Below are 20,758 nucleotides of genomic sequence, written 5' to 3' on the forward strand. Positions count from 1 at the left end.
TAAAAGCGTCTGCTAAATGGCATATTATTATTATTATAAAAAGTATCCTCCATGTGAACAATTGCTTAACTCTTATCTCCCTCACTAACTTTAAGCATCAGTTGTCAGCGCACCTTACCGATCACTGAACCTGTACATAGCCCATCTGAAATTAGCCCACCCAACTACCTCATCCCCATATTGTTATTTATTTTGCTCATTTGCACCCCAGTATCTCTATTTGCACATCATCTACATTTACATTTTAGTCATTTAGCAGACGCTCTTATCCAGAGCGACTTACAGTTAGTGAGTGCATATATTATTTTTAACATACTGGCCCCCCGTGGGAATCAAACCCACAACCCTGGCGTTGCAAACGCCATGCTCTACCAACTGAGCTACATCCCTGCCGGCCATTCCCTCCCCTACCCTGGACGACGCTGGGCCAATTGTGCGCCTCCCCATGGGTCTCCCGGTCACTGCCGGCTATGACAGAGCCTGGATTCAAACCAGGATCTCTAGTGGCACAGCGATGCAGTGCCTTAGACCACTGCGCCACTCGGGAGATTGCACTCATCTCTTGCACATCTATCATTCCAGTGTTAATACTAATTGTAATTATTTTGCACTATGGCATATTTATTGCCTTACCTCCATAACTTGCTACATTTGCACACACTGTATATATATTTTCTGTTGTATTTTTGACTTTATGTTTTGTTTTACCCCATATGTAACTCTGTGTTGTTGTTTTTATCGCACTGCTTTGCTTTATCTTGGCCAGGTCGCAGTTGTAAATGAGAACTTGTTCTCAACTGGCTTACCTGGTTCAATAAAGGTGAAATAAAAAAAATTATAATGCCCTGCAGGCGATAAATGGGGGCTGACCCAGCCCCAGGAACTATTCCCTCACCTGTGCCAATCACATCTCTCCTGATGGGAGGCCTCACCTCTTCCTGTCCAAGACTATAAACTGAATGTGTGAACACCACTACTTGTGTTCTGACTGGCGACCATTCTACTTAGACTTCTGAAATCCTTTGTTTTGGACTCTGCGTGCATAAAGAGTTCTCTGAAGACCATTGGTTCCAGACAGATATACGTAAGAGAGTTGTCCAGCTCGACCTCGTCTTCTTTTCACTGATTTGAATGTGGGCGTGTAATCTGTTACTTTTATTACTACTTTCTATATTTCTCCTATAATCCCTAACTTGTTTCGTTCTGAAATATCAAGAATAACTGTTTGCTTGATTTTAGGCCCTCCAACCCCCATTCCGTTTGTGATTCTGTAGCCTATCACATTAGTACATAATTTTGCCATCACAATCTCCATTCTTAACTCATCCTGTACATTCATTGCTTTATCCTGTTTTATAAAGTATACTGGCCTCTGAGAAATGCATTTCTTGTCATTTTAAGAACTTAATTGCCTTCATATATTATAAGTTAACCGTATATAATTGTAACTATTTCATAGTTTCTTGCTGATTTAGAGCAAGTGGTGCCCCGTTAAAGGGAAACTTCACCGCTAGACACTATTTGGGGTGTTTTTCCAGTCTCCCTATAGAATTATGAATGACGAGCGGGTGTTTCAGACATGATGTCATTGGTTGATTGTGCCTGCTGTATGATCTAAAAATGAATGGAGTCATGTTTTGTAACAATTATTGTGGCCTTTGTGTTTTGCCGATTGCACGATCACGCTTGTTCACTATAGCCATTGGACTTGCCTCAACTATGTTCCTATCTGCCAGGACATTGCAGGATATCTACGTTGACTCATTTTCCCTGGCTTTGTAAGGACTGTTCCCACCTTCAAAGGTAGGCTTTTCAAAACGGGGGCGGTACTAGTTTACAGGTTCACAGGAGCTATGTTACAGTGCCCTGTCTATCCGAGATTGCTAAATAGTTAGCTACAATTGGTTCTTCTGATGATTCCTCTTTCCAAGAAGAGCTGGATAACGAAACATTATTTGATGTTCATTAACATAGGAACATACAGCCCTATTTATTTGAGCTGGAATACACTGAAAAGGAGCGGAGACAGCAAGACACATTTTTGCGAGACCAGCAAAAGCGGCGGAAGCAGCCTAGACCAGCTGGACCAGAATTCAGAACAGCAATTGACGGTAGCTAGCTAGCAATATAAGCGCTCTTTTTACACGAGGTAGGGTTGTTCAGTACAGTCAAATTTGGTGATCGATTCGGCCATAATGGGGCTTGCTAGTACTACTACTACACGGCAAGCTAGCCAAGTTTAGCTAAATAGCTGTGTATTTGCTATACCTAAAATGTACTGTAGTGTAACGTTATAGCTAGGTAACTAGCCTCAGTGATTCTCATTAGGAGCAAAACTGGATAAATGTTTTGATGATGATAGTGGAGAGTCAAATAATGACTTTGGCTTTATGACTCCATATTAGTATTGGAGTAACTATACCTGTGTGTTGTAGCTAGCTAGCTAACGTGTCTGTGAGATGTCTCATATTCTACACCATGCTGCTACAGTAGAAATACAGACAGTACACATTGATTGCCCATGAATGTGTAATAGCGTTTTCGTCTTTCTCTCATAGACAATACCGCTTGGATACAAAGAAGTTGATGACTATCAAGAGATGTGAAAAGTCCCATAACAACAATCTCCCCTTGTATCAAAGTGACTCCAGAGCAACTTACAGTGAGTGTATACATTATTATTATTTTTTTTCATACTGGCCCCCCGTGGGAATCAAACCCACAACCCTGGCGTTGCAAACACCATGCTCTACCAACTGAGCTACATCCCTGCCGGCCATTCCCTCCGCTACCCTGGGCCAATTGTGCGCCGCCCCATGGGTCTCCCGGTCGCGGCCGGCTACGACAGAGCCTGGATTCGAACCAGGATCTCTAGTGGCACAGCTAGCACTGTGATGCAGTGCCTTAGACCACTGCACCACTCGGGAGGACCTCACCGCACCACCCAAACACACCACATGCAAGTATTCCCTTGGTAGAACTGTAGTATTTATTATAACGTCAGTAGTATATTTTTATTCTACTGTATATACATTGCCATAACTGTTCCTGCATACTGCTGTGTACACTCACCTCGGTCTCCAGAGCAAATAAACTTTGTCTTGAATACAAGCCATGTCTACTTATTTTACTATATATATTTATTTTTTTGTCATTTAGCAGACTAATCTACTGTCAATCTACGGACTATTGACAGACGAATCTACTGTTTTATTGAAACATGTTTACTTGCCAACAAATTAAAGTTTAAATGACACTCCAACTCCCGGTATCGTTTTTTTTAGCAGTAAGACTGAAGCTAGTTTACCCAAATACATTTAATGAATATCACAATGAATTGATCCAGAAGTTGAAGTCAACACTTTTCTGATGCAGCTGGAATCATTTACTCATTTGACAGTACACTTATAAACCACCATTATATACAGTACCAGTCAAAAGTTTGGACACACCTACTCATTCAAGGGTTTTTCTTTATTTTTTACAAATTTTTTTAATTAGAAAAAAATGGCAATAGTGCTGTTGGTCCCTCTTGAGACGCGGTAGCCAGAATACACTTCCTCAAAATAGTCAGGGTTAATCTAAGATACAGTGGCTTGCGAAAGTATTCACCCCCCTTGGCATTTTTCCTATTTTGTTGCCTTACAGCCTGGAATTAAAATTGATTTTTGGGGGGTTTGTATCATTTGATTTACACAACATGCCTACCACTTTGAAGATGCAAAATATTTTTTATTGTGAAACAAACAAGAGAACTTGAGCGTGCATACAGTGGGGAAAAAAAGTATTTAGTCAGCCACCAATTGTGCAAGTTCTCACACTTAAAAAGATGAGAGAGGCCTGTAATTTTCATCATAGGTACACGTCAACTATGACAGAAAAATTGAGAAGAAAAAAAATCCAGAAAATCACATTGTCCACAACCTCAAACAGTCACACTCCAAACTCCACTATGGCCAAGACCAAAGAGCTGTCAAAGGACACCAGAAACAAAATTGTAGACCTGCACCAAGCTGGGAAGACTGAATCTGCAATAGGTAAGCAGCTTGGTTTGAAGAAATCGCACCGCCCGGGCAACGAAGGAGTGGCTTCGTAAGAAGCATTTCAAGGTCCTGGAGTGGCCTAGCCAGTCTCCAGATCTCAACCCCATAGAAAATCTTTGGAGGGAGTTGAAAGTCCGTGTTGCCCAGCGAGAGCCCCAAAACATCACTGCTGTAGAGGAGATCTGCATGGAGGAATGGGCCAAAATACCAGCAACAGTGTGTGAAAACCTTGTGAAGACTTACAGAAAACGTTTGACCTGTGTCATTGCGAACAAAGGGTATATAACAAAGTATTGAGAAACTTTTGTTATTGACCAAATACTTATTTTCCACCATAATTTGCAAATAAATTCATTAAAAATCCTACAATTTGATTTTCAGGATTTTTTTCTCTCATTTTGTCAGGCCTCTCTCATCTTTTTAAGTGGGAGAACTTGCACAATTGGTGGCTGACTAAATACTTTTTTCCCCAACTGTAACTATTCACCCCCCCAAAGTCAATACTTTGTAGAGCCACCTTTTGCAGCAATTACAGCTGCAAGTCTCTTGGGGTATGTCTCTATAAGCTTGGCACATCTAGCCACTGGGATTTTTGCCCATTCTTCAAGGCAAAACTGCTCCAGGTCCTTCAAGTTGGATGAGTTCCGCTGGTGTACAGCAATCTTTAAGTCATACCACAGATTCTCAATTGGATTGGGGTCTGGGCTTTGACTAGGCCATTCCAAGACATTTAAATGTTTCCCCTTAAACCACTCGAGTGTTGCTTTAGCAGTATGCTTAGGGTCATTGTCCTGCTGGAAGGTGAACCTCCGTCCCAGTCTTAAATCTCTGGAAGACTGAAACAGGTTTCCCTCAAGAATTTCCCTGTATTTAGCGCCATCAATCATTCCTTCAATTCTGACCAGTTTTCCAGTCCCTGCCGATGAAAAACATCCCCACAGCATGATGCTGCCACCACCATGCTTCACTGTGGGGATGGTGTTCTCGGGGTGATGAGAGGTGTTGGGTTTGCACCAGACATAGCATTTTCCTTGATGGCCAAAAAGCAATTTTAGTCTCATCTGACCAGAGTACCTTCTTCCATATGTTTGGGGAGTCTCCCACATGCCTTTTGGCGAACACCAAACGTGTTTACTTATTTTTTTCATTAAGCAATGGCTTTTCTTCTGACACTCTTCTGTAAAGCCCAGCTTTGTGGAGTGTACGGCTTAAAATGGTCCTATGGACAGATAGTCCAATCTCCGCTGTGGAGCTTTGCAGCTCCTTCAGGGTTATCTTTGGTCTCTTTGTTGCCTCTCTGATTAATGCCCTCCTTGCCTAGTCCGTGGGTTTTGGTGGGCGGCCCTCTCTCGGCAGGTTTGTTGTGGTGCCATATTCTTTCCATTTTTTAATAATGGATTTAATGGTGCTCCGTGGGATGTTCAAAGTTTAGGATATTTTTGTATAACCCAACCCTGATCTGTACTTCTCCACAACTTTGTCCCTGACCTGTTTGGAGAGCTCCTTGGTCTTCATGGTGCCGCTTGCTTGGTGGTTCCCCTTGCTTAGCGGTGTTGCAGACTCTTGGGCCTTTCAAAACAGTTGTATTTATACACTGAGATCATGTGACAGATCATGTGACACTTACATTGCACACAGGTGACAACTGAAGGTAATTGGTTGCACCAGATCTTATTTAGGGGCTTCATAGCAAAGGGGGTGAATACATATGCACGCACCACTTTTCCGTTATTTATTTTTTAGAATTTTTTTAAACAAGTTATTATTTTCATTTCACTTCACCAATTTGGACTATTTTGTGTATGTCCATTACAAGAAATCCAAATAAAAATCCATTTAAATTACAGGTTGTAATGCAACAAAATAGGAAAAACGCCAAGGGGGATGAATACTTTTGCAAGGCACTGTAACTCAATAAATCTGTAATTAATTCTGACGTTTTTGCCTAGGTCTTAGTTTTTTCCTCAAAAAAGATAGACCTACTTTTATTCTGTTTCGGTTTTGATGTCTGAATCCCTTTGAAAGAATTTGACTCTCTCCCTCCCTCCCTCCCTCCCAGTGTCTCTCCAGAATGGGGAGATTGATGTGTGTCACTCATAATCCACTGTGACAGACACTGTCAAATATACAAACATCCTCACTTTTCAGTCCTACACTGGCTCAAAAAAAACATCCCCACGCACATGAGTTGCATCCCAAATGGCAGCCTATATGGTGCACTACTTTTGACCAGGTCCCATAGGGCTCTGGTCAAAAGTAGTGCACTATATAGGGGATAGGGTGCCATTTGGGACAAAGGCAGTGGAAATTGACACTGTTGTTCTGGAAAAACGTTGTGTATCATATCAAGGTATCTTAAATTCAATGGTTGTTAATGTTGTTAGCATTATTTATGACTGTTCTGTGTATTTGTGATTAGATTTAGATAACAGTGTAGTTATACAGGTGCTCATGGCACAGAAGAACCATAGGGCTCTGATCAAAAGTAATGCACTATGTAGGGAATAGGGTGCTATTTGGGGCGGCCCTAGTGATTTAAATTAGTGATGAAATTCACCATACTATTCTGGTGATCCTGAGCTACTTCATACTACTTCATAGAGCAGTGACCAAAACTGCAGTGCGAGGAGGACATGTCCATTCTCCCTCTATCTTTCTCAGTTTAGAATCTGCCTCTTTTCCTTTCCTCCTGCTGTCACTAAGAGAGGGAGGAGTGGTAGATGGAAAGAGACAGACCGAGATGTAGCAGGATGGAGAGAAAAAGAGAGGAAGAGACAGGGATGGGGAGACAGAGAGAGGAAGAGACAGGGATGGGGAGCCTTTGCCATGTTGTTTGTTATGGGTAGGCTATTGATAATGTAATCATAACTGAATAAAGCTGCATGAATGGCTGATGCAATTGATGTGTTGTACGGTATTTGGTATTTGTATCAATATGGAACAGGACCAGCAAGTGGTGTACTCTCATGTGCTGACTAGGCAGGTATGCTGCGCGCGCAAGAGGGAGCTCTACTCAACAACCGGTGATTAGCAGATCCAACCGCACAGACAGGAGAGAATGAAAGGCCATAATCAAACAGATCCCCCTCCTCCCGCTCACAGAACCGACCCTAACGCCAAAATTAATCAAAGCAGTCTTTGGAGCTGCTATAGAGCGCCATGAAGTTTCGATTGACATTTTCATATCTACAGAAACGGTGCTGGACACGTTGGACAGGAATAATTGATCAATCGCAGTGCTGTGGTAACATATGAGGCATATCATTCAGTAATCCTCATTGAGAAATGTATTTTCACCTAAAGGTAAAATATTTCATTAATTTGCGCATCATCTGTCTCTAGGCAAGTGCAGGAGAGACTGCCTGCATGCTGAGTAGTCTCGGATATCCCCGACCTTGGAGCAACATAGGCCTATTAGCAACAATGTTACATTGCCAGAGGCAAATCATGTCTTGAGAGACTACATGCTGAGAGGGGGAGACATGACTATAGGCTAGGCACCAGTCGGTACCACACACAGAGATATCTGGTGACTCATTTTTCATTCTAATCGGGCTAGAGTTTTCCAGTTCTAATTGCTCATGTTCATTCGAGAAGGTGCAATTCTGGCCCGCAATTCGGTGCGTTCCTGCATGTGGGCTTTCCTGCTGTGCTAGCGGGAGGCGGGGGTGACCGGTAGACAGTGTCCTTCGCCCCCACCTGTCTGGCACTGTTTCCCGCAGTTCTGTTAACAATGGTGAGGGCAGGCGGGAGCGAATGACACTGTCTACCGGTGTTGCTCCCACTAGCTAGCAAGGAGGACTCTGGGACACTGGTACGAAAAAAACTCAGATAATACTTTGATCTCCCTTTTGACAAGGGGTGAAAGTAAGGCGGTCCGTTATGGCGTCCCGGCAAAATATATAGTGGGGGTGCGCCGTGGCGGTAAAACGTGAGCCTATCACAATTAATACAACATGCCCAAAAAACGATAGGCTATTACACCATTATTATTATTACACCATTATTTAACATTACTGCATGTCAGCTGCATGAAAAAATAGCGAATTACCTGGAAACCGGGTGGTATACGCTCCAAATTGCGTTGTGGTTTGAGGGTGGCCGAGAGCTCGCAGACAAGGCTGAGATCAGTGGCCGAGACCGAGGTGCGCGTTGACAAAAGTGGATGCATCAATTCAGGCTACAAGTGTAGGGCTAATGACAATCTTAGAATATCATTACAATACACGTAGGTGTTTTGTAACAGATGTCTCTTTCCATACATAAAATTGCGGGTGCATAGTGAACTGTTGGGGTTTGGATGCTGAAATTATTTTGTGAGTGGACGAATGTGCGCGGGTAGCATACAGGAGCGCTTTGTTAAGTAATCGTTTGACAATCAGATGAAAACATCATGACTAGTTGTGTTTATGCCACATTAAAAGGCATAGGCGGCGTGTCCATAAGGCTAAGGGAAGCTAAGCTTTCCCTAAAGTAAAATGAATTACATTGGCCAAATGATATAGCCTAATTAGCTTACTCCTGTCTATACATAAATAAATAATATCATTCAAAATAGGCTACTACACCAGAAAGCATGATTTGGCCACAGAGGATCATTAGCTTCTCCCCCAAAAAAAGCTTTTAAGTCTCATAGCCTACAGTTGGAAGGGCCCACAATTTGGGCATTGCGCGCTGAAAATACCAAATAGATGATTGTTGAGTTGCGACTGTCAGTGAAAAGCAGAGAGACACAGCCAGGCGTTTCGCAATAATTAAAGATACAATTGCGGAAAATGTGTTTGGAAAGCAAATGGCTATTGCTGTAAAGAGATGACAATGAAGAGACTCCAATCTGTCTTTCAGTTATTAAAATTCTTAACTTAATTGAGCGAACAGTAGCATATCTTATTGGCACCAGCAGAGAACAATCTGCCATATCCCCGGTGAATGTGCATATTCACTGTCTATGTCATTGCGTCAGTGTCACTTTTGTTTGTTTTTGGACAATAATTTCCTCTTCCAAGTTAGATGGACATCATATTGTATTTGTGTCTCCCCTTTTCGTAGGCCAATTATATGGATCAGACAACATCGTTATTATTGATATGTTTTTCAGTGTCAGCAGAGTAAACTACCCTGTAATTTTTGTAGCGTAAAAAAAAATGCATGGGGGCACCTTTTGTGTCCCATACCAGTAAGAAATTTAATCCGATTTCACCCCTGCTTTTGACTCACATTCAAAAGTGTCACACAAGCATAAAGATGCATTCATGCAGGAACCAATGGGGTGATCGAGGGGGCGGGTGTTCATGAAGGAACCAATGGGATGCTCGTGGGGGGTGTGTGGGGGGGGGGGGGGGGGGTGCACGAATGCCGACATGCAGGAACGCCCCGACATACAGGAACGCCCCGACATGCAGGGACGCCCCCGAATTGCGGGCTGCAGTTGCACACTATTGGTTCAATCAATCTCTCTTTGGCACACCATGTGCATTGAGTAGCCTAATAATATGAGTGTTTTACATTTCTCCCGTGATATGGGGCTAAAACATATTGTTGGGCCATAGACATTTAGTTGTGTGAATAATTTTGATTCATGCAATACAAAGGTCATATCAAACCAATAGCCTACATACAGCTCAGCTGATCTCTCTCACTCTCTGAGCGGCTGGTAAAGGCTGCATGAACGCGTAATTGTGGAAATAATGAACCTAATGTCACTATTCTGAATTCTCCGTTTCTCACACCATGTTTTCAGGGAGACCACGAATAATGCCTCCGTTCCCATCATAAACTCATAAAGCTATTCCAGTATAATATTATATATGCCATTTAGCAGACGCTTTTAGCAAAAGGGATTTACAGTCATGCGTGCATACATTTTACATATGGGTGATCCCAGGAATCGAACCCATCACTACCCTGGCTTTACAAGCGCCATGCTCGCTCTAACAACTGAGCTACAAAGGACAGGATAAAAGGCTGAACAGCTAAAACATGGAATGTGAAACACACACAGTATTCAGTGGCCACAGAGGTAGGCTATGGAAAGACGGATGAATAGATATTGATACATTAAAAAAACTTTTACTATTTTCCTTCTGCTTCCATTGGATATAACCAGAATGCGTAAAAATGCAAGCAGCTGACCGGTGGGCTTCAGTTTTCCTCACCTTTGTTAAAACTGATAGCCAAAGTTATTATCCACAACCTCAGCATGATTCAGCCGAGTGCATTCAAAATCCCCTCCGCAAAGTCCGTTCTGCTCTGTAAAGACACCATCAATTCCCACTAGAAAAGAGTTTACTCGCCAACAACGGGAATAATTTTGTAATCCGTTGATCGTCAATTGCAGCGGTTTTGCTTCGTCTCTGGTCGGCGTCCCCCCTTCGCTTTTCCTTGTTTTGTGCTATCCCCACTTATTTCTTATTTCTTCCCTTCGTTCTCAGCCTCTTTACTCTGGCTGCGTGTACAGTGCCGCTCCGTATTCTCATTTAAAAAAGAGCGAATTCCTCTATTGGTTTTTCTTCTTGCTACCTCTCTACACAGAATCAACAGAGAACGAACCCCCTACTCCAAAAATCACAGTTTTTTACTCCGCAAGCGGGGAAGCGCACTTTTGTAAGAGGCGACTTTGGGAATTGCACACTGTAGCCTGGTCATCAGACTCGGTTATCCTCTTTCACGAATGTCCTTTACTGCCACATGCCCCTCAACCAGTTTATTATTATTGTCTTTTTGTCATCAGTGATACGTGCAGTGGCGACCCGTCATTCAGGGCAGGTGGGGCAGAGCCCTACCTGTTTTGAGCCCCACCTGTTTAGCCAAATAAATTATATATGTATATATTTTGTTTGTTTGTTTGTTTGTTGTTGTTGCCTGTTTTGCATGTTATTTTGGCATTAATATGTGTCACCTATCAGTTTGCAAACAATGTAAAAAATAAATAATAACTGAGCCGCATACAAACATGGTCTCTTTTTGGCTTTCTTGAATAAGGCAGCTCCAAAATGCAGGTGTTTCAGCCTAGCTCAGTGCTTTCTGTGGTGGTGGGGCAGCCAGCGGAAAATACCGAGCGTAGGGGTTGGTAACGTTCTCTAGTTGTGCCGTGATTGGCTCAGTGTTCTGTCACTCATGGAGACACTACGTCACCGCAAAATCTACAGGGAGAGCTGGAAAATTCAAGCCCCTTGGGTGCTGCCATAGAAGTGCCCATCCAAGAAGGCTCAAGGTCATTGGCCACAGATAAAATGACATCAAATCACGTTATATCTACGATCGCATTGATTGGACTGATCATGTCAACATCATACTTTCAAAATCTTAGCTAGCAAGCTAGACAAGCAGTCATCATCATGGCAAAATCCTTCTCAATCCTTGTCATATGAAGAGAAATTATAGATAAAACATATCGGTTCTCATCGGCCATTGGACATAAACATTACACAAGAAGTTGGAAATCGCAAATTCAACAATGAGTGGTCTGCTATTCAGTGGAGTGGGTCTGTGGTCCAAGTCTGGGTTTAAAGGTCACTTTTCCACGCTTAAAAGGATAAACATTCAACACCATGGGCCAGAAAAGGTTGAATACATTGGCCATGCTGTCCATCCATCATGACTTCTGCCACATTCAAAACAACTGGAAACTTGGAACTGGGAAATCTCAGACTTCAGTGAGTTCAAGACAACAGGGAACTCTGAAAAAAACGAACTCCAACTGGGAAAATACGTTTTGAACAGTCATCCAACTCAGAATTCTAAGTCGGGAACTCTGGCCTCTTTCTAGAGCTCTGACCTGAAGATCACTGATGTCATGATTCAAACTTGTTTTTTTCAGACTTCCCAGTTGTCTTGAATGAACCATAAATCCAGAGAATGCCAGACTTTGATGACAAAGTTTGATGACAAAATTTGCCCACAAGGACCGCCGCGCCACCTTCCTGTTCAAGTGAGCACAGCACAACAAGGTGAGTCCAAAAATGTTTTGTATGCTTCTGCATAAATGATGTAATATGCCAGGGAGATATGTATACTGTAGCTAAGAAAGTAATACTAAGTGTATGTTGTGTAGTAAGCTGTTAGTAGCCCATGTGCCTGACCCTAATAATTTGGTCCCCTTTCCCCCTCATAACTTAGCCTACTGTTCTGACTTGGTGGTGCACATGTAGCCTATATAGCCTGTTTTAGAGAAATGTAATCATCGAATATTGTAAGAGCTTTCATTGTCTGCTTATACAGTGGGGAGAACAAGTATTTGATACACTGCCTATTTTGCAGGTTTTCCTACTTACAAAGCATGTAGAGGTCTGTAATTTTTATCATAGGTACACTTCAACTGTGAGAGACGGAATCTAAAACAAAAATCCAGAAAATCATATTGTATGATTTTTAAGTAATTAATTTGCATTTTATTGCATGACATAAGTTTTTGATACATCAGAAAAGCAGAACTTAATATTTGATACAGAAACCTTTGTTTGCAATTACAGAGATCATACGTTTCCTGTAGGTCTTGACCAGGTTTGCACACACTGCAGAAGGGATTTTGGCCCACTCCTCCATACAGACCTTCTCCAGATCCTTCAGGTTTCGGGGCTGTCGCTGGGCAATACGGACTTTCAGCTCCCTCCAAATATTTTCTATTGGGTTCAGGTCTGGAGACTGGCTAGGCCACTCCAAGACCTTAAAATGCTTCTTACGGAGCCACTCATTAGTTGCCCTGGCTTTGTGTTTCGGGTCGTTGTCATGCTGGAAGACCCAGCCACGACCCATCATCAATGCTCTTACTGAGGGAAGGAGGTTGTTGGCCAAGATCTCGCAATACATGGCCCCATCCATCCTCCCCTCAATACGGTGCAGTCGTCCTGTCCCCTTTGCAGAAAAGCATCCCCAAAGAATGATGTTTCCACCTCCATGCTTCACGGTTGGGATGGTGTTCTTGGGGTTGTACTCATCCTTCTTCTTCCTCCAAACATGGCGAGTGGAGTTTAGACCAAAAAGCTCTATTTTTGTCTCATCAGACCACATGACCTTCTCCCATTCCTCCTCTGGATCATCCAGATGGTCATTGGCAAACTTCAGACAGGCCTGGACATGCGCTGGCTTGAGCAGGGGGACCTTGCGTGCGCTGCAGGATTTTAATCCATGACGGCGTAGTGTGTTACTAATGGTTTTCTTTGAGACTGTGGTCCCAGCTCTCTTCAGGTCATTGACCAGGTCCTGCCGTGTAGTTCTGGGCTGATCCCTCACCTTCCTCATGATCATTGATGCCCCACGAGGTGAGATCTTGCATGGAGCCCCAGACCGAGGGTGATTAACCGTCATCTTGAACTTCTTCCATTTTCTAATAATTGCACCAACAGTTGTTGCCTTCTCACCAAGCTGCTTGCCTATTGTCCTGTAGCCCATCCCAGCCTTGTGCAGGTCTACAATTTTATCCCTGATGTCCTTACACAGCTCTCTGGTCTTGGCCATTGTGGAGAGGTTGGAGTCTGTTTGATTGAGTGTGTGGACAGGTGTCTTTTAAACAGGTAACGAGTTCAAACAGGTCCAGTTAATACAGGTAATGAGGGGAGAACAGGAGGGCTTCTTAAAGAAAAACTAACAGGTCTGTGAGAGCCGGAATTCTTACTGGTTGGTAGGTGATCAAATACTTATGTCATGCAATAAAATGCAAATTAATTACTTAAAAATCATACAATGTGATTTTCTGGATTTTTGTTTGATTCCGTCTCTCACAGTTGAAGTGTACCTATGATAAAAATTACAGACCTCTACATGCTTTGTAAGTAGGAAAACCTGTAAAATCGGCAGTGTATCAAATACTTGTTCTCCCCACTGTATGCCCCCTTTATTTATCCAACGGTTCTGACTTGGTGTACAAGGAGAATACTGTAAGAACGACGCATGTTTTGAATTATTTCGCTGTACATTTCAAAAGTGCTGAATAAATCGTTATATTGACTACGTCTGTCCTAGCTCGCTCATTGTCTTAATCGAAATTACGGATTGCCTCTTTTATACGCTCATCGTCCCCTTATGCCATAGTTTGTACATCTCAGTTGTCAGTAGAAACCACATTTGTTTAAGCAAGTCAGCCATATCAGCTATGTTTTTAAAGGCAGTAAATGAGGCTGAATGCACTGTTTCACTGCCAGACAAGGCTCTGCTGATAGTCAGGTGTAGCGGTGGTAAGGATTCACTCCATGGTGCTGAAAAGAGAGCTCTGCTGTTGGGACTCCTTTATGTAGGCCCTAACAGAGTGTGGGCACCGTTTGTCAACATTATAGTGCAATTAATGTATTGTTTAGTGTTGTGTTGTGTAGTGGCTTTGCTGGCATGCATCAACATTTTGAGAGACGGAGGGACAGAGAGAGAAAGATTGAGAGGGGTAGAGGGAGAGTGAATCACTCGGTGGGTGCTTTAATGAACAATACTGCCCTCTGTTGGTTTCTTTCCTACATTCCATACATACAATATATTGGCATATGTACTATAGGTAGGCCCATACCATAGAGAATGATAGAGGCCTCTAGTGGTCAAAAGGCCATTTTAACATGGGCAGAGCCATGGAGGGCTTCCACCATTTTAAAGTAGTCAACTGGGTGGGGATTCTTATGGGCTGTAGCCTCAATTTGCGCTGCCCATGCTGTCACAGACGCTATAACGGCACAGATACAAAGATGAGTCCTCTATCTATCTAAATGGCCCATTCATTCAAGGGCATGTGTAGGTAGGTAGGCCAACATGTACAATTGCATGTTTACATCATTTAGCAGACACTCTTATCCAGAGCGACATAGGGTTAAGTGCTTTGCTGAAGGGCTCGTCGACAGATTTTTCCCCTAGTCGGCTCAGGGATTCAAACCAGGAACCTTTTAGTTACTGGCCCAACGCTCTTAACCGCTAGGCTAACTGCCATCCGTGTAGGTGTGTGTAGGTCAAACCATCCATACAAGACATTGGCATGTGTGGTTGAGCAGCCCATAAATACAATACATTGGAATGTGTAGTTAGGTAAGCCCTGTTTGTCAGTCATCCTCTGCACTACCAATCGTCACAGGAAATCAGTCTATAAATAGATGTTGTTCAGGTGAATATTCATTGTGAAACAAAGGAGACAGAGGGGCCTGTCCCAAATGACACCTTATAGTGAGTGCACTACATTTGGAGAGAGCCCAATAGGCTCTGGTCAGAAGTAGTGCACTATATAGGGAATAGGGTGTCATTTGGGACACACAGAATGTACATAATGCAACATCAATTGTGAGGATTGTGACTGACAGACACAGCCATTGGTTACACAACAAGTGTGATAGGAGGATAGATAATAATTATAATGACAAAATGAAGTTAACCCAAATGCATGTTTATTTGAAGTCAACAACTGAATCGGTATAGTAACAAAAATGCTAATACTGTATGAACAGATTAGAACAGCCAACGGAGACAGAACTCAGCATTATGACATCATCACCCTAGTGCAGTCCTGCCTTGATGACATCATTAGCCATAGTACAAATTAGGTAACATCCATGACAGCACTATTCCCATGTGATATGGATAGTTATTCAAAAGGAAGACTTATCATCCAAAAAGAACGCTAACAAAGTAGACTCGTCATTGAAATAATAACATTTTGTGGAAAATAACACAGATAGTGTCTACGTCCCCAAATGGCACCCTATTTTCTATATAGTGCACTACTTTTTACCAGAGTCCTATGGGAAGGGCTATGAGGCCTGGTCAAAAGTAGTGCAGTACATAGGGAATAGGGTGCCATTTGGGACGCATCCAGTGTCTCCGAAGTCTGTTTGGGTCAATCATTATACACACCTCACACTCATACACAAACACACACACACACACAGGCACGCACCAACACACTGTAGTCACAGACCACATGTACCCCATGCATATGTGTGTGCGTGTATCAGTGTGCTTGTAAAAATAACTAGTAAAGGCAACACTATATACATGAAATTATATAGAAATGGCGGATGTCGAAACAATAAGATACGCCAAACTACTCTCTAACCTTCAAATATTGAACATCTATTCATAAAAAAAGAAAAAAATGATTATCAATTGAATTGAAAGTAATACATTTAAAAGTATGCACACCTTTCTTTAAAAAATAAACATAATTTTTAAATCTATTCTTGAAGATAACATACTACAAAATAAGAAGAGAGAGAGCAGTGGAGAAAGAGATTTCCCCCACCACTGGTACAGGAAAGAGATCAGAAAGGTGGACAGGTGATAGATACCTCCTGAGTGGCGCAGTGGTCTAAGGCACTGCATCGCAGTGCTAGCTGTGCCACTAGAGATCCTGGTTCGAATCCAGGCTCTGTCGTAGCCGGCCGCGACCGGGAGACCCATGGGGCGGTGCACAACAGCGTCGTCCAGGGTAGGGGAGGGAATGGCCAGCAGGGATGTAGCTCAGTTGGTAGAGCATGGTGTTTGCAATGCCAGGGTTGTGGGTTCAATTCCCACTTATGAAAAATAAAAAAACATGGATAAGAGCGTCTGCTAAATGACTAAAATGTAAATAGGGGTAAGACAGCGTGGTCCAAAGCAAGAAAAACAGATGCTTGTCACTGACACCTGGTGGCAGAAAGCTGTAACTGCACACATATGCAGTTGTGGAGTGTTCTAGAATATAATAGATGTCTGCAGACTGGGGAGTAGGGAAAGCCCATATGACTATGATTCTAATTCTATGGACAAGCCATCAAACACCTCCATCAGTCGGTTGGTCGTCTCATATAGGGGCTTGTCAACAACGGTTCTCATGGTTGGTCAAAGCTATAGTATGCTCCACCATTTCTCATGCAGCCTTTTCATGCGATCACATAACTTATACAGCTAGGACAGGACGCTAGATATGAGCAAATACAGGTCCAGTTCGAAACATACAGTAAGTAGGCCTACTATTATCCTTCGTTCAGACATTCCTGGTTCCACCTCGTCATCAGTTAAAAGGTCAAAGGTTACGTAAAATTGGGATTACCTAGAAAATGCAACTCATCAAATGGAAAAAGTGAGCGAGCCAAATAAACGCATTGTGAGTGACTGACACAATGCCCCCATTTCGGTCTGCAGACATCTCTTTCTCTCCCCAGAGGCTGTATACTGTAGTTTATTATGACAAAAGACTCACTAGACCAGCTATTCCCATAGAGATCGCATAGAAATGGATAGAGGGCTCAATGGTGCTGCCCATGCTGTCACAGAAGAGGCCATGGTATAGATAGGATGTGGCTCTATTATCTCTATGGCTATTCCCATTCACAACAGCCCAGTGGCAAAATGGCAATGGGGGATGAGATGGAAGCAATCCCTGATCATTCCCTAGGTGTACAAAACGACCACAGATGGAATTAACTGTCTACTGGTATGACAATTCTATAACAACAGCAACAGAACGGACCCCTGGTGTCCAGCCAGACGTCAGGCTAGCGCGTTGGCAGGCCGCATTGGACAATAGCTCACTGAGCGAGCAAATCTAGTAATGCTCTAGCTAGTTATGACATTATTTAAATGAGTGTGTGTGGGAGACTGGTAAATAAAATTATGAGAAAGCTCAGAGAGAGAGAGAGAGAGAGAGAGAGAGAGAGAGAGAGAGAGAGAGAGAGAGAGAGAGAGAGAGAGAGAGAGAGAGAGAGAGAGAGAGAGAGAGAGAGAGAGAGAGAGAGAGAGAGAGAGAGAGAGAGAGAGAGAGAGAGAGAGAGAGAGAGAGAGAGAGAGAGAGAGAGAGAGAGAGAGAGAGAGATGAAGTTCAGTGTCAGTATGTATGCCTGAAGCAGAGAGTGCCCTGCCCACTGAACTGTACCCTGGTTAACTGCTGCCTGCAAACCTGGCTGGCCTCTTTAATTAGATTGCAGGGAATGATGTCATTTTAAAAGGTGCAGTGACTGTATTAGCCTCTTACATTAAGTGATGTCATTACAGCATGAGTTTACTAGCTGGTGGTTGGCCAGAGAGAGCATTCCAGAATGCAGCAGCAGGATAGAAGCGATGTGGTATAATTATATTCATTAGAGCTACTACATTACCACTCAGTGATAACAACCGAAATAAAGAAAACAGATAGCAGAAGATAGTCATAATCATAATTAAATCATAACAATATGAACTCCTGGACTGACCAACAGACACTGAAAACAGTTAACACTGACAGTAAGTAAACACCAGAACAAAATAATCAAAACAGAAGGATCAAAACAGAATTCATCCAAATATTTGTAGTACTTTTAAGTTTTCATTGCAACATAAATTTTCTGAGATATTGATATTTTTCACTCAGTATTAGTAAAAACAGGCAGGCTTTAGATTATATACTGTACTGCAGTTAGTAACAGACGGAGGGACATGTAGGGTAGGAGGGGGAGGAGATAGAGCGAGAGAGAAAGAGAGAGAGGAGGGGTGAGAAAGAGAGAGAGAGGAAATTATAGTGTATTTACAGAACACCAAACCTTTTTTTGTTTTCTGAGTAAAAAGAATGCTATATAATTATATATATATATATATTTATATATTTATATCGGAATCCCGCACTGTGACCGTACAGGGATGCTGTTTTTGCATGGGGTGTGTTGTGTGGTACTGTGTAGGGGTTGTATTGTATTGTATCCAGGGACCCCTTTTGTGATAGCAAATTCATAATCAGAACACAACTCGAGTTAGATAAATTTAGCATACAATTAGTTTTACTATGACTTCGGCAGTGCATGACTGGACGAATCATGTCTCAGGCCCTGGAAAGCAACATTTTAAAGGCCCGCCTCTTGGCATCGGAGAGAAAACATAGCAGTTTTCATGCTCATTTCCTGCAATTCTACACATTTCATCATGGGGCAGAGAGAGTTCTTTCTGTTGCAGCTTTAAATGTAATATCCTGCAATTCTACAAATGTTGACATGAGGCAGAGAGAACTTAGCAGTTTTACAGCTTAAATTACAGTGCATTTATGTAAAAAAAAAAAAAGAAAAAACATTGGGGGAATACAATAACTATTTTTGTAGATTCATGAATTGTAGATTCATAATATTACATTGTATTGTATTACACCCTCTAAACTTATTCCACGGATCCCTTGGCCAAAATTAGTTTAATCTGTTGTTGTTAGTAATATTCATACTTTGAGAACCCCTGTTGCATTGTATTGTGATGTGTTTAGATTCTGTTGCCCTCATGTTATAATGGGCCCTGGTCAAAAGTAATGCACTATGTAGGGAATAGGGCTTGTATTTGTCTGCTTGCTTGTTTGTTTGTTTGTTTGTTTGTTTGTGTGTGTGTGTGTGTGTGTGTGTGTGGTAGTGTGTGTGTTTGGGTAGTGTGTGTGTGTGTGTGTGTGTATATATGTGACAGAGAGAGACGGGAAAGAGAGAGAGGTTATGTACAGCAGTTGTTGATTGATTTTAGACAGATTTCTGAATTCTGAATAGAAGAATGTCGTATAGTGTGTGTCCTGGTCTGTAGGAGTCTATGTGGGGAGTGATAGAATAGAGAGAACGAAAAAGGGAAAATGAAAGACAGATGAGTGGGAGGAGTGGTATGGATAAATGGATGGGGGACAGTGTTTGGGGATCTGAAACTGTATTTCAGCATGACATGCTTGAATGTCAATTACAATTTTGCAATAATATGTGGAGCACAATTTTGCATTTGTGTCACTGACAGTTGAATGTTAATGAAACATGTATATGTACTGTATGTATAAAAAAAATGTTTTTCCTCTTCAATCAAGAAATCGAACATTACTATGCATTACTATGATCATGTTACATGTGTAGGTTTGGATGTTCATGTGTGCATGAATAGGACGTGTGTCTCGTAACAGTGTGTCAGTGAAACGTAACGCGTAGTGTGTGTGTGTGTGTCAGTGGACATGAGGTCATGTATATAAATGCAAATAATCGCACTTCCCTGTTTTCAATACAGGCCTACCAGGTGAAGCTTTTCTGTTTTTCTTGTCAGTCTCAGTACTTCTGAATCTTATATTTCCTTCCATTTCCCCATTGCCCTGTCTGTCTGTCTGTCTGTCTGTCCCCTACTCCTCCCCCTCTGGCTGCTGTGAAGAACTGAAGCTTGTGAAGACAAATGGAGGCGCTCCTCTCCCCCCTCCCCAACCCCTCCCTAGATGAAGTACTCTTTCTTGTCCTCCGCTCCGGAATGGCCGCCCTCGGCATTGATGATAGCCGTGTCGGCATCGGGAGCATCGTCGGAGCCCTTTGCCTCATGGGTAAGATATGTCCCTGTGGACACAGACAGACCGTGGGTCAGAGGTGTGTGCGTGTGCGTGCCTGCGGGTGTCCGTGCGTGTGTGTTTGTGGGTGCGCCATGGGTAAGATATGTCCCTGTGGATACAGACACAGACAGACCCTAGGGTCAGAGGTTACAGAATAAGTGATGTAGGAGTGGAGAGATGTAGCGTATCACAATGGGCTTGGAGTGGAGTGATAACAACCACAGAATTACATATAGAATCTCTGTAATGATAACACTGGGTTTGGAATCAATGGAAGTAGAGTAGCAGTAGCCTGAAATACAGACCAGTTTTCTGCTAACATTCCACTCTTTGTACTATGTGTCATATGCCAAACATACATGGCAAACATGTTTGCCATGACATGGAGTGGCAAGGAGCAGAATGTTAGCACAAACAGACTGGTGCCCATCCTAGAGTAGCAGTGGAGAGGAAATTGAACTATGGAGAAATAGTGAAATAA

At 42.5% G+C, this 20,758-nt stretch overlaps 2 protein-coding genes across 5 annotated transcripts in view; both read right to left on the reverse strand.

The window, feature by feature from the left end:
* The window catches only part of LOC311146720 (kin of IRRE-like protein 1), a gene marked incomplete at both ends in the record, with an annotated part of 75,813 nt that extends 65,569 nt beyond the window's left edge, over positions 1–10,244 (reverse strand). For both annotated transcript variants that reach the window (XM_084183279.1, XM_084183278.1), the window contains one exon: positions 10,199–10,244. In XM_084183279.1, coding sequence (XP_084039405.1) covers positions 10,199–10,244 — 46 coding nt within the window. The remainder of the gene's footprint in view (positions 1–10,198) is intronic.
* A 7,792-nt stretch (positions 10,245–18,036) lies between these two features.
* The window catches only part of cadm3 (cell adhesion molecule 3), a 70,853-nt gene continuing 68,131 nt past the window's right edge, over positions 18,037–20,758 (reverse strand). For all 3 annotated transcript variants that reach the window (XM_084182872.1, XM_084182871.1, XM_084182870.1), the window contains one exon: positions 18,037–20,284. In XM_084182872.1, the coding sequence (XP_084038998.1) occupies positions 20,166–20,284 (119 nt within the window). In that variant the 3' untranslated portion in view covers positions 18,037–20,165. The remainder of the gene's footprint in view (positions 20,285–20,758) is intronic.

This window comes from Coregonus lavaretus (assembly GCF_964263955.1).
Source record: "Coregonus lavaretus genome assembly, chromosome: 19".
Lineage (NCBI taxonomy): Eukaryota > Metazoa > Chordata > Actinopteri > Salmoniformes > Salmonidae > Coregonus > Coregonus lavaretus.